Source organism: Bos taurus, chromosome 17 (genome assembly GCF_002263795.3).
Source record: "Bos taurus isolate L1 Dominette 01449 registration number 42190680 breed Hereford chromosome 17, ARS-UCD2.0, whole genome shotgun sequence".
Lineage (NCBI taxonomy): Eukaryota > Metazoa > Chordata > Mammalia > Artiodactyla > Bovidae > Bos > Bos taurus.
Window position 1 is genome coordinate 69,056,394 of NC_037344.1, and position 17,676 is coordinate 69,074,069.

At 40.5% G+C, this 17,676-nt stretch overlaps 1 protein-coding gene across 17 annotated transcripts in view; it reads left to right on the forward strand.

Moving 5' to 3' along the window:
• MTMR3 (myotubularin related protein 3) overlaps nt 1-17,676 on the forward strand; it is a 131,428-nt gene that overhangs the window by 85,083 nt on the left and 28,669 nt on the right. For 11 of the 17 annotated variants that reach the window (XM_059876098.1, XM_005218080.5, XM_005218082.5 and 8 more), the window contains 3 exon segments: nt 2,799-2,831; nt 6,929-7,011; nt 9,010-9,176. The exons of 1 other annotated variant lie outside the window; for it this stretch is intronic. In XM_059876098.1, coding sequence (XP_059732081.1) covers nt 2,799-2,831; nt 6,929-7,011; nt 9,010-9,176 — 283 coding nt within the window. 17 annotated transcript variants of the gene reach the window in all.

Genomic DNA, 17,676 nt, shown 5'->3' on the forward strand with positions numbered 1-17,676 from the left:
GGAGATAGTGTACACTACTGTAGTGGCTCAGACGGTAAAGCATCTGTCTGCAGTGCGGGAGACCCGGGTTCCATCCCTGGGTTGGGAAGATCCCCTGGAGAACGAAATGGCAGCCCACTTCAGTATTCTTGCCTGGAAAATCCCATGGACTGCGGAGCCTAGTAGGCTACCATCCATGGTGTCGCAAAGAGTAGGACACGACTGAGCGACTTCACAGGAGATAGTGTAGAACAGGAAAGCCTGGCTTGCTGTAGTCTATGGGATCGCAAAGAATTGGACCCAACTTAGCGACTGAACAGCAACGTCAAATGATGAGATGTACTTGGAGTTCAGTGCAGGCTTCTGTTACAGGATGAAGTGACTCTCATGTCGTCTTAGTGGTATAAGGATAGATGTTAAATAAAATATTTATTTGCATAATATACTGTGTATTGCTGAAGAGAGGGAAAGCTCTCAACTTTTGAGTGCATTTACCCTTTTCAACTAAGAGAGTATCCTCAGTGAACTGGGTCTTCCAGCACTATTGCCATCCTTAATATTCTTCAGTAAACTTGTCTTTCAGCACAAAAATGCCAAAGTTCATGTATTCTAACCAAATGAACGCTGCCTTCTTTCCTCACTGAACAGTGTTGTGGCTCTTTGTGCTTTGGTTCTACCACAAAGAAGTGTACTATGACATCTTATAAAAGCTCATGACTGTCCCTTCATTCAGATAGTGTGTTTGGGAGCTCATTTTGGGATTCTTAGAAAGTTGTTTTACTCAGCCATCCAAAAGTTACCCAATTCCTTCATCATATTTTTCCTTGTCAAGACTCGAATGGCTGACATTTTCTTTGTGGTTGGCATTTATTGTTTTAGTGTTGATTACTGTTCTGTGCAGTTAAGCGTTTACATCTAGGAGTCACTATGGCCTGAATTCCTTCTGGCCTGTAGAATTGGGCTATGATCATAGCTCTTGTCTTAGTTTTCTGTCTGTCAGCTAAAAATACACACTGGATTCATCAAGGCAAGAGGCATATTGTGCTTTCATACCATGTACCACTGTTCAGAAGGGTCTGTTTGGAATTGAGTAGCCCTGATAAGAGGGGACAGGATGGAATCTCCTATAACATCCCAGCAACCAGACCCTACTAGCTCCTGTGGAAGTAATGACAGCAATATTTAGTAGAATCACCCAATTTAATTTTGTGTTTAAATGTCTAGAATTGGTGAAATTTAATTAAATTGCATGTGGAGATAATGTAGTTTTGTATCATTGCATTTTTTCACGCAGTCCTGTTTCTCAGCTTTTTGGTTTACGGCCAAGTATTTCAGAGACTGTTTTTAGATCTGTTGGGGTAAAGGATCTATTGGAGAGAAAGCATGGATTGGAGCATGTCATTCACCAACCTAAAGGCCTTCAGTCTTTCTTGATTACTTCTAAAATGAAATCACTTAACACGGTGTCACCCTAAGTGGTGTGATCCTTGGTCCTTCACAGCTTTTCTGTCTCCCTCTCTCTCCCCTTCTCCCCTTTGTATTAGTAAAACCACCCTCTTTGGACTCAGACACACCTTATACCTCTGAGTTCTCTCTTCTCCTACCCAAGGAACTTTTCTTCATCTGTCAGAACCCAGCTCAGGTGATGATATTCTTCTGTGAAGCCTTTCTCAGTCCCCGTTCCCTCCCTGACAGTTTATTACCCTCTCTTCTGGCTTTTTCTGGGTCTTGAACACAGTTTGACAACTTTTACCAGATATGTTGTAATTTTTTGTTTGTTCATCTTTGTATCTTTAGAATCCAATGTGTTTACTTGTGCCATGGTATTCAGTAAATATTAAGTGAATTGGAGTTAATAATGGGTTTGAAATAGATATTAGAGCATTTTAAAATCCTTTCCGGGTTTAAAGCTTGTTGTAAGTCATCTTTTTCTCTAAGCCTGCATCATCTTTTTCTCTGACAACAGCTGTATGAGTAGGCTGCTTACTGCAATTGTTGGTCCCCCAACTGTGATTGAGATACAGTGCTTAAGAAAACTTACCCTTGTTTTTACTTGGGACCCACTTCTTCACCGAAAAGTGTTTTCCATTTAGCATGATAACCCTCTAAGGCACAGAGTCTGCTTGTCACTTTTTTAAAAGCCCAAGATAATGGCTTTGCACCGAAAAATGGTTGTGCAAAAGTATTTTGTAGTTGCACTGATTTTAAGTAATTCAGATTGGGAGAGACTAGGACTTCTTTGTACAAATAAGTTAATGACATCACAGTTAGTGCTGGGCTCCTAAAACCTGTGGTTACTCCAGGAAACCATGGCTCCTCCTATTCTGGTCCTCCCTCAGCAGATGAGTATTTCAGTAAAATCTGTGATATTAAGAGACCCCTCCCGTAAAAGTTACTAAATCTAAATCAAACATATATCAACCATCAAAACTCAGATGCGTCAGTATGTATTGTGGCATGCTGCAGTTTGCATCATTTTGTATGTTTTCAAATGAACACATGTAACTCTTAAATGACTTACACCATCAAGCTTGACATAGCTGTCTGATATCATATATTCTCTTAATCTCACAGCACATTGAAATACATCGTTATTGTAATGCACATACATTATATCAAGTTTCCAATTTCTAGGGTAAAGAACCTCTAGTATAGTTCAGTTGTAGCATTTAAGGTATGAATTGCTCCTATTCCGTGCTTTTCCCAAACTGTATTTTTACATATGTATAGGTATATTTCTTTGCTCAGCTAATTTACAAATAAGTGTTCAAGTGAAGATAATGAAATTTTAAAATGATTTTTGTTGTGTAATTCAATAGACCGCCTCTCAGTCTGCTGCTTCTGAAATCCCAGTAAGTAGCATGAGAATTGTAGGCGGTTGTTGCACCTGTGCTTGAAACAAACTGGTTTGCGTGTCAGATGCTCCCCTTGCAAATCAGCAAGTGTGTCCTCTCTGCATGAGTCCCTTTCCTCCTATCAGAGACAGTTCTACTGGTTTTGTACATGAGGACAATTTGTGGAGTGCGGTAAAGCCCTATAGTCCCATGAGCAGATGGAATTGTGACTTTCAAAAAATGTCAACTGAATTTCAACCAGAAGTAAAGACAACATTAGTATTTAAAAGGACATTAAAACTCTCATTTCTAGACTGGTCTGTTAATGCTTCTTAGGAATAAGCTGGAAGTGTACCTGGAAACACCTTCCTTAGCATTTCCCACATTTTTTACATTGCCTAATTGTTGTACATTGAAAATCTTGGTTACTCTCCAAGCATCAGAAGTAGGTTATTGTTAACAATGCCCTTTGGTCTTAGCATTCATAAATCAGAGGAGGCTTCTGAAAACCCGTGTTGGAAGAGTACGTTGTAAATACCAGAAGTGAGCAATAAAGAATTTGAGTCTTTAACCTGTGACCATTTTCTTCCGACTGGTTTTTAAATCGTTAGAACCCAGATAATCCACGATGTGTTATATAGATTTTAGGTTAAGACTCATTAAATTATTTTTACTCTGTTACTGCCATTTTTACTTGCCATGTGTATGCAAGGTTAATACTTCCCCATTCAGTCTATAAAAAGGGCATTTGTTATTAAAAAGTATACATTATCCCACTTTTAAATTCTGGTACTTAGTAATTCACACACATACAGACCCAGAATGAATTATGGTAAATACAGTAGGAAATAACAAAATTCCCTCTGGAACGAGTACTGCGAGTCTCTTATGCATGTCTATTATGTTTTTAAACTGCCGCTGTCCTGCTCTTTTGGATTGATGCTCTCGTGAGTTTTGGTGTATGTGATGTAACTTTTGACCTTTAGAGGAATTGTTTAACAGCACTGGAGTGTGTTTGATGTATTTTAAGCATGAGTTTGGTAGGTTTTATAAGAAGAAAAGCACTGTAATGGGAGAGAGAATTGCCTGGCAAGTAGAAGGCAGAGAAGAAAGGAGCAAAACAAGGATGAGTTGCAAAGCACTGAGTCATTGGGTTAGGGAGGATATGATTGTGACTTCAAATTTCTTAGAATTGCCTCTGTAGAATCTTGGTTGGTTTACATTCTGTTTTCCTCTTAAGATCCCTGGTGAAGAGGCTGCTTAATAGTGAAAGAAGACCTAAGGTAGGGCTTACACAGAAGGGAGTGGCATCCTAGAGGAAGAACGGAGCACCATGTATGTTGGAAGGGCCCTGAGCTGGAGGGCAGTCATGGATTCTGGTCCTGGCTCTGCCACTAGCTTTGGTGGAGTGTCTTAACCTTCCTGAGCTATCAAATGGTCTGCCTCATGAACCTGTATTTCTTTGCTTTGGGGTATGTCTAGTGACAGAAATGCTAAGGATCCTCCTCATATGTGATGAAAGTTGAGAAACCTGAATCCATGGACTTGCCTTTAAAGAAGTAGAGAAGCTTATTTTATATTTTGGTTGGCTGTATGAAGAGGAAAAGCCAGCTAGCTCCACCTTTTTCAAAGGAAGGCAATCTCGAGGTTGGCGTGGGTGCATTGAAGAGTATCATTGAGATGAAAGGGGAAGAAAAAAGAGAGCTGTTCATTTGATACAAAATCAAGTGTTTCTCTTTTATGTCCTTGTTCTTGCTGCATATTAAAGTTCCTTGCATGTGATAATCTGCATGATTATTAAAATCTGTATTCTGTATCTGTGACTTGAATACACATGGTTGTTTCTTGTGATTTGGTAGGATCTGTATACTAGCAACCAGTGTTTTTATCCTTCTTTCTTAAGTTTGCAGTATTAAAATACGTGAAAAATTATATATTGGAAGCATGTAGGTAGCAAATGTTTTGCATGCTCTGAAGGGTTGCATCTTTGTATTTTAGAAGTCTGAACCTAGCTAGGCTCTTGGGCTAGATCTAGTCCAAATAGTAGGGATATAAAAATTTATTCTTTGTAGCAAAATAGCACAGGCCAGCATCTGGTAATAATGTTAGTTGGTTTTCAGGTTTTCTGGCTATAAGGTAGGGTGTTGGAGGGGACATGGAGCAAGTGATTGCTGTGAGAGCCTGTGGATTTGTAAAACTCACTCTCACTCCACCCCAGGCTCTTCCCATTCCCTGTGCCTGGACCTTCCTAAGCTGGGACCACCAGAAAGCACAGGCTGGTGTGGTGGCATGTGGGAAGGTTAGAGGATTGTCCAAGGAAGTCGATAAGAAGGCAGAATTTTGGTTGATAAAGTTTTAGAAAATTGAAATTAGAACTCAGGCCTCTGAATTGCCAGTCTGGCACCTCTTTTTCTCTTTGTTTTGGGGGAGTATTGGGGGAGAATGGGGACTGCAGGTTTAAAAACAAAAAACCTAACATGAGTGCTACAGGATATGCAGAGGACTGGCCTGAGGAAAAATCAGTGTCCCCGTCTGATCTCTTAATCTCCTGTTCCCCTTCACAGTTTATCCCTACTGATAGGTGGTTGTTTTTCCTTCTTAGATGTACAGGTCTTAAAAGAATTTTTAACTGCTTCAGCTCCAGTTTCTCACAGCACCTTGGGGTAAAGGACTTAAAAACAGAGGGCCAAAGATCCTTTTTCTTTCTCTGAACACAGGCAGAAATTCTGTGTCTTTCTCTTACTTCTGGTCCTATTATAAGGGAATTTTGTAGATAAATCTAGAAGGCTCTCTTCTGAGGTAGAACTCTCAGCCATTACCTGAGTAACACTATTTTGTTTTCTTCTCTTTTTGAATCCCTGCCCCAGTTTCTTTTTGTTTGTCCGACATGTCCATCATACGGGCTTCTTTTCGATCTCCACATCCTTGTTCTGAGAGTTCCCAGCCGGCTCTGGTGACCACATGGTGGGGCAGGGTTTGCCGGAAGCCTGCTTCTGAAGCGGGCTCAGCTCGCAGCAGGCCGCCCTGTCAGGCAGTGTGCTCTTGTTTCTGTCTGTGCTGGAGGAGAGTGCCTCCTCTTTCTCATGCAAAACACGAATTGCCAGAATGCTCCTTGCAGCTCCCAGAGCCGTATTTTGATTGGGCTTGATACAGCGTAAAAAGATCCTTTTTCAATGAGTAAGAGTATCCGCTACAATTTTTACCAGGTTCTCTTTAGAAGTTTTGGAAATTGGAAGTTTTTGAGGTCAAGGGTTGAGTCAGGAAAAGTTGAGGGACAGAAGGAAGATTCTAACGACAGCTTGAGGATTTATCACCCTCTTCAGATGCTTTCCCTCCTATCTGCCTCCCTTCTCTGATCCCCGTCCACTGTCATACTGATCTTGTTTCAGTATCCGATGACCAGATTGGCAGGGAGAGAACCATCCCAGCTTACTCATACCTTGAGCCCTACTTGGCAAACAGGGCTCCTCAGCTTGTCTTTTGAAACACATTAAACCTACCCGATTAGGCCACTGTGAGAGCTGTCCCTCCTCTTCTGCTGAGCAGAGCGCCTGACCAGCAGCTCCGTCTGCTGTCTTGGGTTTTCTGTGCTACCGCAGGCAGTTCAGACCTCCAGTCTTTTTCATGTTGCTGCTTTGCTGACACAAAGGCCCAGGCCCACCTTGGGATAGGCGACAAGTATAGTCCCACTAGAATCTTGATCTGCAGCTCTTTTTTGTCAACAGGACAGGATTAACTGTTCTGATTCCCTTCAGCTTCTGTGTTACCACACATCACAGCTAGCTCTAGCATCGTAAAGTAGTACTTTGAGAAAAGGAGACTGTAAGTTTGTTGCCAGAGAGATGACACATTTCTGTATTTCCTTGTTCTTCTAGATGTGGTGCCTCTTTGTTTGTTGTCCTTGTGCTGTGAAGTGACTTGAGGGCATTGTTGAGAGACTGAGGAAGGGAAGCCTAAGTCACTGAGTAAATCACTTGAGTGCTGTTGGTTCAGATGAATGTGCAGTTCTGTGCTGCTTTCTCCTGTAGAGCTCGCTGATCACTCTTGGACACATTGCAGAACCGCAGGGGCAATGCCTTTTTGACTAAGGGAACTTCATCTTTTTTTAATTGCAGATTCCATTGCAGCTTATAGAAAGTGTTGAATGCCGAGATATATTTCAGCTTCATTTGACTTGCAAAGACTGCAAAGTTATCAGGTATGTGACGTGTTTATGCTGTTGTTTAGTGTGGAAAATACTTTTTAAAGGGTGGATTCATGATTTGATAACAAAAACTGCTTTTGAGGGTCAGCCTAGTTACAAACATTTTCTGAGTAGTTAGTCCCTGAAATATTTTATCTTCAGGCTGCTTTGCTACTGGAAAGATATGTTTTCTTTTTTATTTGGATATAACTGTAAATTTGCAAAATAAGTACAAACATAAAAATCGTAAAGAGCACTAGTACTGTTAACATTTTACCCCATTTGTGTTATTTTGTGTGTGTGTGAGAAATTCTTGTTCTGAACAATTTGAAAGTAAGTTATGTAATCATGGCTCTTTGCCCCAAAATACTTTAGTGTGCTTTCTTAAGAATAGGGGTATTTTCTTACATAACCACAGTATCATTATCAGCTTCACAGTTTTACACTCGTGATACTTTTATCCAGTCTGCTACACATGTTCTAATTCTGTCAGTTGGCCAGATAATGCCCTTCATAGCATTGCCCCTACCTCATTCAGAACAAGATTCAGTCAAGGTCACGTACTATATTTAGTTGCCATGATTCTATACCTTTCTTTAATCTGGAATGTTTTCCATCACCTTTCTTTATCTTTTTGGCATTAGCACTTTGAAGAAAACAATCTTTTATTATAATAGAATGCTTATTTTGTGTCCAGTGTTTCCTCAGGAATAAATTGAGGTTGTACATTTTCAGCTGTAACGTGAGGTTGTGTCCTCTTCAGGATATTGTATTACAGCTGGAGGCAAACAGTGCCCACCTGTTCCTTACTAGTGATGTTAGTTTTGATCATTCTTTCAAGGAATCACCCACTTTCTGTGTAATTCTTGTATTTTCTCCATTGCAACTGATAGCCGTCTGGGAGGCACTTTAAGACTCTACAGATGTCCTGCTGCTCATCAAATTTCTTTAGTGTTGGCTTTATCTGATCTAATCTTCATTATAAGGGTTGGAAAGGGATGACTGAAATGCATTTTAAATTTAGTAGCTCTCCCAGTTTTTAGCTCCCTGAGCTTTTGTTCTATTTGTATGACCTAGAGTGCCAGTAAACATCGTGTGTGGGCGTGTTGATAAGTCACACTAGTTGGGGTAAGAGAGAGGTTTAAGTGACCTCCTTGTTTGTTTTTTTTCAAATTTTTATTGGAGTATAGTTGATTCCTCCTTGGTTTTAAGGTAAATATTTAAGTTGCTTTTTAGCCATTGAGATTTGGCTTGCTTTTGATAGATACTGGTTATAACTTACAGTTTAAAAAGCTTGTATATTAATTATTCAATTTTAAATACTGCATTTGAAAAGATTAAGTATTTTTTTTACACTTTTAATTATTTCAAATTATTTTAATCTCCTAGTTTATATATGCACTGAAAATTGCACTTGATAATAGAATTGTTTGGTCTCTACATGGTCACAGCTGAGAGTTTCAGTGTAATGTATCTTATTTTCAATCTAAAGTTGCTGAGTTATTTTAATTGCTAAGTAGATTAATTTTGAAATTATTCCCTAATTGGCTAAAAGTAGTACTGTGAACTGTTTCTGAGTTTGGCGTGATATGTCATAACAAAACAAAAACTGAACATATTTCTTGAGAGGGACAACCATAAAGCTTTGGTAGGAGATGTGGAATGAAACCCCATTCCTGGAAGAGGGACTCCTATTTTACTTTAATAATTTTCACTTGTCAGTCTCAGAAGAGATTTTATTAGTCTTAAAAACTTTAGTCTTAAAAAAAAAGATTTTATTGGTCCACATGTCTAGCTTTCTTCTTCTCGACATTTTGCATCATTGACTAAAATTTGTTCGATGTGTTTTTTCAAATTACAAATCATAAACATTAGACCACCTCTATCTAGACTAATGCTTTTAACTGTAATTATCATTTCACTGTGAGTAGGCACTCTTGAAATGGTGGCTTCCCTTAGGTTTCATTGTCAGCTGTCTTCTGATTACATTTGTACTTGTTTGGCTTTACAAAGGTGTCAGTTCTCAACCTTTGAGCAGTGTCAAGAGTGGCTTAAGAGACTGAACAATGCAATACGACCACCTGCTAAAATAGAAGACCTCTTCTCATTTGCATACCATGCTTGGTGCATGGAGGTCTACGCCAGTGAAAAAGAGCAACACGGAGACCTGTGCAGGCCAGGTAGGCCTTTCTAAATGTGCAGATGGTGGCTTTACTGAATTACTGCTTGAGACACCCTTACATGAAATGAGACTCCTAAAATTGACCTATTTATTAAGCAGTGTACTTTGCACGGTGCACCTAGCTTGTGCTCATCGCTCTTCTAAGCTCATTATAAGATGTTTTCTACTTTTCATGGGGAAGAATTGACATCCCAATTTACTGAGCCTGACTAAAAATACTGAGGGTATGGGTGTTATGGAAACCCACTGGAAAAGAGCCATGAGTGTTGTTTGTGAAGACTTCACGTTAGAAGTGGCATTTGAGTAGGCTTTGAAGATTGGAAAACTGTTATTGATAATAGAATGGGGAAAAGAATTTTAGAGCAAGTAGCATTAACGAAGGTAGAGGTGTGAGGTTAGGCCACAGAATAATGGATTACAAAGTGACCTTTTGCTGTCTTTGAATTTTCAAGACCTAGATTACCTTTTGTAGGTAATCTAGGAGTCTGGGTTCCAGACTTCCTGACTCCTTATGAAATTTCTGTCATATTCACCATGTTTCTCTCTCAAAAATGGCTCTGACCAAGTTTATGTCGTTTCTCTGTGTGTAATTTTCTAGAAATTGTGTGTTGCCATAAATAGAAGTTTGCTGATCTAGCACTGAGTCTTAAAAGATATGTTCAGCTTGAAAACAATGACTTGAATTGCTAGGCTGTGAAACGATGTGAGTTTCCTTCTAATACAGTTTACTTTAGAGATTTTTTTTCCTTTAACCTCAATTTTCAATCCTGAACCTTTGATCTTAACACTCCTGCTCTGGGTTGTGTTAAACATGGGAGGCTAATCTAACTAAGCCTGTCTCCTTTTGTTTCCTGTCTCATTTACTGGTCAAAGCTTTTGGTTCATATGTTTAATTAAATCATAGCAAACATATATATTTTTAAAGGTTCTTTACGATATACTTTTGTTTGACCCTCATGACCTTGTCAAACGGTCAGAGTAGCCTGGTGTTTCTGTTTTGGGAGCCAAAGAAATGAAGACCAGAGGCCAAGCCTATTGCACAGTCCCACTCAATGAAACTATGAGCCGCGCCTTGTAGGGCCACCCAAGACGAATGGGTCACGTTGGAGAGTTCTGACAAAACGTGGTCTACTGGAGAAGGGAATGGCAAACCACTTTGGTATTCTTGCCTTGAGAACCCTATGAACAGTATGAAAAGGTAAAAAGATGTGATACTGAAAGATGAACTCACTGGGTTGGTAGGTGCCTGATATGCTACTGGAGAAGAGTGGAGAAATAGTTCCAGAAGGAATGAAGAGGCTGAGCCAAAGTGAAAACAACGCCCAATTGTGGATGTGGCTGGTGATGGAAGTAAAGTCTGATGCTATGAAGAACTGTATCACACAGGAACCTGGAATGTCAGGTCCATGAATCAAGATAAATTGGAAGTGGTCAAACAGGAGATGGCAGTAGTGAACATCGACATTCAGGGTTCAGTGAACTAAAATGGACTGAAATGGGTGGATTCAATTCAGATGACCATTATATGTACTACTGTGGGCAAGAATCCCTTAGGAGAAATGGAGCAATCCTCATAGTCAACAAAAAGAGTCTGAAATGCAGTACTTGGGTGCAATCTCAAAATGACAGAATGATCTCTGTCTGTTGCCAAGGCAAATCATTGAATATCACAGTAATCCAAGTCTGTGCCCCAACCACTAATGCCAAAGAAGCTGAAGGTGAATGGTTCTATGAAGACCTAAAAGACCTTCTACAACTAACACCAAAAAGAGATGTCCTTTTCATCATAGGGAACTAAAATGCAAAAGTAGGAAGTCAGGAGCTACCTGGAGTAACAGGCAAGTTTGGCCTTGAGGTACAAAATGAAGCAGGTAAAAGGCTAACAGAGTTTTGCCAAGAGAATGCACTGGTCATAGCAAACACCCTCTTCTAACAACACATGGCCATCAGCAGATGGTCAACACCGAAATCAGATTGATTTTATTCTTTGTAGCCAAAGATGGAGAAGCTCTATACAGTCAGCAAAAACAAGACCAGGAGCCGACTGTGGCTCAGATCATGAACTCCTTATTGCAAAATTCAGACTTAAATTGAATAAAGTAGAGAAATCCACTAGACCATTCAGGTATGACCTAAATCACATTCCTTACGGTTATACAGTGGAAGTGACTAATAGATTCAGGGATTAAATGTGATAGACAGAATGCCTGAAGAACTATGGATGGAGGTTCCTGACATTGTATAGGAGGCCATGATCAAAACCATCCCCAAGAAACAGAAATGCAAACAGGCAAAATGGTTGTCTGAGGAGGCCTTACAAATAGCTGAGAAAAGATGAGAAGCAGAAGGCAAAGAAGAAAAGGAAAGATATAAGCATCTGAATGCAGGGTTCCAAAGAATAGCAAGGAGAAAGATAAGGAAGCCTTCTTAAGTGATCAGTGCAAAGAAATAGGGGAAAACAATAGAATGGGAAAGACTAGAGATCTCTTCAAGAAAATTAGAGATACCAAGGAAACATTTCATGCAAAGATGGGCACAGTAAAGGACAGAAACAGTATGGACCTAACAGAAGCAGAGGATATTAAGAAGAGGTGGCAAGAATATACAGAAGAACTACACAAAAAAGATCTTCATGACCCAGATAACCACGATGGTGTGATCAGGCACTTAGAGCCAGACATCCTGGCGTGCGAGATCAAGTGACCCTTAAGAAGCATCACTACAAACAAAGCCTAGTGGAGGTGATGGAATTCCAGCTGAGCTATTTCAAATCCTCAAAGATGATGCTGTGAAGGTGCTGCACTCAATATTCGAGCAAATTGGGAAAACTCAGCAGTGGCCACAGGACTGGAAAAGGTCAGTTTTCAGTCTAATTGTAAAGAAAGGCAATGCCAAAGAATATTCAGACTACCACACAATTGTACTCATCTCACATGCTAGCAAAGTAATGCTCAAAATTCTCCATGCTAGGCTTCAACAGTACATGAACCAAGAACTTCCAGATGTTTAAGCTAGATTTAGAAAAGGCAGAGGAACCAGAGATCAAATTGCCAACATCTGTTTGATCATAGAAAAAGCAAGAGAATTCCAGAAAAACATCTTCATTGACTACGATAAAGCCTTTGACTGTGTGGATCACAGCAAACAGTGGAAAATTCTTCAAGAGATGGGAATACCAGACCACCATACCTGCCTGAGAAATCTGTACGCAGGTCAAGAAGCAACAGTTAGAACCAGACATAGAACAATGGACTGGTTCAAAATTGGGAAAGGAGTACGTCAAGGCTGTATACCGTCACGCTGCTTATTTAACTTATATGCAGAGTACATCATGCAAAACGTGGGGCTGGATGAAGCACAAGCTGGAATCAAGATTACAAGGAGAAACATCATAACCTTAGATATGCAAATGACACCACCCTTATGGCAGAAAGCGAAGAAGAACTAGAGAGCCTCTTGATAAAAGTAAAAGAGGAGAGTGAAAAAGCTGGCTCAACATTCAAAAAACGAAGATCATGGCATCCAGTCCCATCACTTCATGGCAAATAGATGGGGAAACAATGACAGACTTTATTTTTTGGGGCTCCAGAATCACTGCAGATGGTGACTGCAGCCATGAAATTAAAAGATGCTTGCTCCTTGGAAGAAAAGCTATGACCAACCTCAACAGCATATTAAAAACCAGAGACATTACTTTACTGACAAAGGTCCGTATAGCCAAAGTTATGGTCTTTCCACTAGTCATGTGTACGGACGTGAGAGTTGGACCATGGAGAAAGCTGAGCACTGCAGAATTGATGCTTTTGAACTGTGGTGTTGGGAGAATCTTGAGATTCCTTTGGATTGCAAGGAGATCAAACCAGTCAATCCTAAAAGAAATCAGTTCTGCATATTCATTGGAAGGACTCAAGCTGAAGCTCCAATACTTCGGCCACCTCACGTGAAGAACTGACTCATTGGAGATGACCCTGATGCTGGAAAGATTGAAAAGGCTGGAGGAGAAGGGGACGACAGAGCATGAGATGGTTGGATGGCATCACTGACTCGATGGACATGAGTCTGAGTAAGCTCCAGGAGTTGGTGAGGGACAGGGAGGCCTGGCGTGCTGCAGTCCATTGGGTTGCAAAGAGTTGGACACGACTGAGCAGTTGAACTGAACTGCAGGGCATCGACAGAGCCAGAACTTGAAAGCAGTTCTTGGTTATTGGGAACTGATTGTAAGATGTGCTGTGGATATGAGGTGAAAAACAGGCAGCTGCCCTTGGGGAGCCTCAGGGAAAGTCTTAGGAATCTGAGCTTCCCACAAGCCTGGTCAGCCAGGGGAATCCACAGTGGTTCCCACAAATCACCAACAAGTGGCCTTGGAAGGTGATGAAAATGTGCCTAAGCACTCTCTCACTTCACTTCTTTATCTGTTCCATCTTTCTTTTTCCTTCTTTATATGCCATTGGGTTTTTTTTTGTTTGTTTATGGGTCTTTTCAGGTTTTTTTTTTTTTTTTTTTTTTTGAGTTTTTAAAGTTATTTTAAATCCAATTAATTTGTGAATTTTACATGTATATTTGCTAAATTTTTAGCCATTACATCTTTTTTTTTTAAGTTGTTTTTATTTGGCCACATCACACGGCATATGGGATCTTAATTCCCTGTGAAAAAGTCATGTCTGACTCTGCGACCCCATGGACTATACAGTCCATGGACTGAATTTTCCAGGCCAGAGTACTGGAATGGGTAGCCTTTCCCTTCTCCAGGGGATCTTCCCAACCCAGGAATCGAACCCAGGTCTCCCTCATTGCTCTGACCAGGGATCAAATCTGTGCTTCCTGCAGTAGAAGCACGGAATCTTAACCACTGGACAACCAGAGAAGTCCCCATTACATCTTTTCCTTTTTTTTAAATGCACATTTCTCAGACTTTATTTTTTGGCGGTGGTGGGTTTTCATGATTGTGCATGGGCTTCCTCTAGTTGACTGCTCTTCATTTCAGGGCACGGCTTCTCCTTGCAGTGGCTGCTTTCGTTGTGGAGCATGGGCTCCAGGCGTGTGGGCTTCAGTAGGTGTGGCTCGTGGGCTCTAGAGCACAGGCTCAGTAGTTGTGGTGCACGGGCCGAGTTGCTCTGTGGCATATGAGATCTTCCCAGACCAGGGAATCTGGGTGCAAGGCGGAGTCTTTTTTTTTTTCTTTTAATATTTATTTATTTTTGGCTGTACAGGGTGCTTGTTGCTGTGCAGTCTTTCCTCTAGTAGTGGCCAGTGGGGGCTACTCTGTTGCAGCGTGCAGGCTTCTCATTGCTGTGGCTTCTCTCGTTGTGGAGCGTGGGCTTCAAGAATTCCAGCACCTGGACTCGATAGTTGCGGCTCCTGGGGCCTGGAGCCCAGGCTCATTAAATGTGGTGCTGCGGGATCAGCTGTTGCATGGCATGTGGCATCTTCCCAGATCAGGGATCGAACCTGGGTCTGCGGCATTGGCAGGTGGATTCTTTAATCACTGAGTCACCAGGGAAGCCCCCAAGTACGTCTTAAGTATTAGATTGTTTAATCTCTGCCATCTCCTTGGATAATGAAGTTATCGGGTGCACCTCATTGTATCATGTTAAGTTATTGTGGGTACCTTGTATTATGTTATATAAGAACTTTGATTTGTTTAAGGCTCTTAATTCCAAAAGGCATTCCCTAGTTTTGGGCTTTAGTTAACAGTATTTAGTTTTAGTTAACAGTGTTTAGTTAACAAGGCTTGAATTTCTCCTAACCTGTTTCTCTCACAACCACAGACTGCAAATCCTCATCGTTAGGTGATTCCTTATTTCCTTGATAATTTAGTTTCTTTAGGATTTGAGTCAACTCTTAGAATATTCCTAAGATGTACCAGGTCAGAACTCAATTCCTGTTTATTAATTATAGATGGCTTTGTCCTGAGGTGAGATGATTTTAGTTCCCAGACCTTTCTTTCCTTGAAGATATTTGGTATTCGTTGGCCACCAGGACATCCACAGTTTCCTGTTTTTTTCATGGGTTTGTGGATGGAGGCATTTGGGGGGCAAAATACTGATTTAGGGACTAGAAAACCGGAATTCAAACCTATACTCTACCATTTAATTTTTAAAACGGCGCCGGGCAAGCCATGTGTCCTCTCTTTACTTCAGTTTCCTGTGTTCTTCAAAGTGTGGGACATATTTCTTCTTCCTGCCCAAGCTGATCTGTATATTCTGAAAATCAGCTCTGTTTCAGTTCAGTGAATGCTTGAGTGCCTCCTAAGTGTCATGCTTATGAAAACATTTTGAAAAGTATGAATATATAAAATGATACCATTGTAACTGATTGGAACTGACTCTATGACTAAAGGTTGTATTTTGTTTTTAATATGTATGTTCCACACTGAAGTCAACCTGCTGCAGGTCATATGCAGTCTTACTGAACTTCAGTGACTTGGTTTGAATACATATGTATGCCTTTTTCCTTTCATATATTTTCACTGTGAAGTACAGAGGAAAACTCACCCTCGAAAAATACTATGGTGGCATTTTTAGAGCCAGTCAACCTAGTTCTTCTGTCTCTACCCAATATTGTTGAGTATTGGTAGTGGCTACAGCATTACTCACCAGTTAGGAGCAGACCAGACAACCACATTCTTTTAAGTCATCTTTAGGTGAGACGGCGCCTGAGATGTTTCAAAGTCATGCTATTTTTTAACCTGCCCCAGCACATGAGATTACAGGCATAGATTCTGAAGGGTAAAAGTTGAGTCTTTCAGAAGTTATTAAAACCTTTTATGGACTCTTCTCTGCCTAGCCTATTAAGAGTAGAATGTGTCAGAGAGGAGGGAAATGGGAAAATTATATCATTACCTTGTATTCGTGTGAATCTTAGTTTCTGACTGTTGAACCTGTCATAGTTAGCCAGCCATCCTGTGGCCACATTGCTCTAAGTCTTAATCTGTTTTGGAGGAAGTCTCCATAATGCTGTTGGAGTTCATTGCAAAACTCCTGACTCTGCTGTTAGCCCCATTTCAAAGTCTAAATAAGAATGGACTCAAGCTGTATGCTCAACATCCTTCTCGTTTTAGCTGTCTTCTTGGCGGTAGTTCTGTATGTGAGCTTTAATCTGGAGTCTGACAGATGACTGGGCAATTGAGTTGCTAGTTTAGTAGCATCAGACCCACCTCTCTGACCTCTTCTCTGTGAATTGCCTGATAAGCACCTTTTGATTAACCATGAACAGCATGACTCTGGGCCATATACTGTTGTGCAGCTGCCTGTTTAGATGAAGTAAAAGCCCTTGTCAGCAGTCTGCTTTCCGAGTTTGATCGCAGTCCAGTAATTGTACATCTAGACAACTGAACTGGGCCCTTAGTTCACAGAAAAGAAGGGTTCTTCTCTCCATATTTGAAAATCTGGAGGCTGTTTCTCACCTTCTCTGACTCTGGTACTGATCTTCCTCACGTCCTCGGTACGGGCCTGGCCCTTCTGCCCCAGGCCTTTAGGTTACATATGACTGTAGGTGTGAGTGAGTACTCAGAATCACCCCGGGAGCTAGACTTTTGGGGGGAAATTTTTGTAGACTGCTGGTTGATAACTGTATTTATGGTAGAGGAACTTACTGCTTTAAAGAAAAGTTTTTATTATTAAAATAATTGCTGGACTGTATGTAGTATAAGAAATACAAAACGTTAAAGAGGTACAGACCTCATTTGGGGATGGGGAAGGCCCATAGGAAGGGTCGAAATGGAAATAAAAAGCAACAAATAAATTGGGGTATTACAGCATATCTGATGTTGAATTGGTGGAGATAGGAGAATTCTAAGAGGGGAGGGAGTTCTTAAGGAAAACCCAGCAATATTTGTGCTTGGCTTGCACTTTTCTGGCAGGATGAGCACAAGTGAACTTCTCACAGTTTAGCAAAAGCCAGTTGAATTACTCTGTGTATGTAAAGTATGCTGCTCAGTTTTTTTTCAAGCAATGGTTTTCAAACTGCAGGTTGTGATCCACCAGTGGGTCATGAAATCGAAGTTTTAAGAAATGAAGTATGAAATGAAACACTTAGGATAGAAAACATCAATGAGTCGCACACATAGCAAGGGTCAGTATTGTTTTATGAAACTCTTAAAAAATACATTGTGTTGAATTGTGGTGTAAAACATTCTTACTGTAGGTTGTGATGGTCGGATTCAAAGTTGATGAAGTCACTGCTTTAGAGAATACAAAGAATTTAAACTCATTCTTTGTTCTCAAGGAACTTGAAATAACAGATTTTTTTAAATGATGGCTACTCAGTATATGTTTGTTTGTAGCTCAGTTTCATGCTGGGAATGGGAATTCTAAACCCATTCTTGAGCAGTGGTTCTATGTAGAAAACTGCCTGAGGAGAAAGGGAGGGAGGTGGAGAGGGTTACTCTTGAATTTATAGGGTTCTATTGAGGGTGTCTGGGTGTCCATTAAGATAGGGGTACTAATGTAAATGACCACTAAGTAAATACCTTTTTACATTTTTCAGAGACTTGGAAC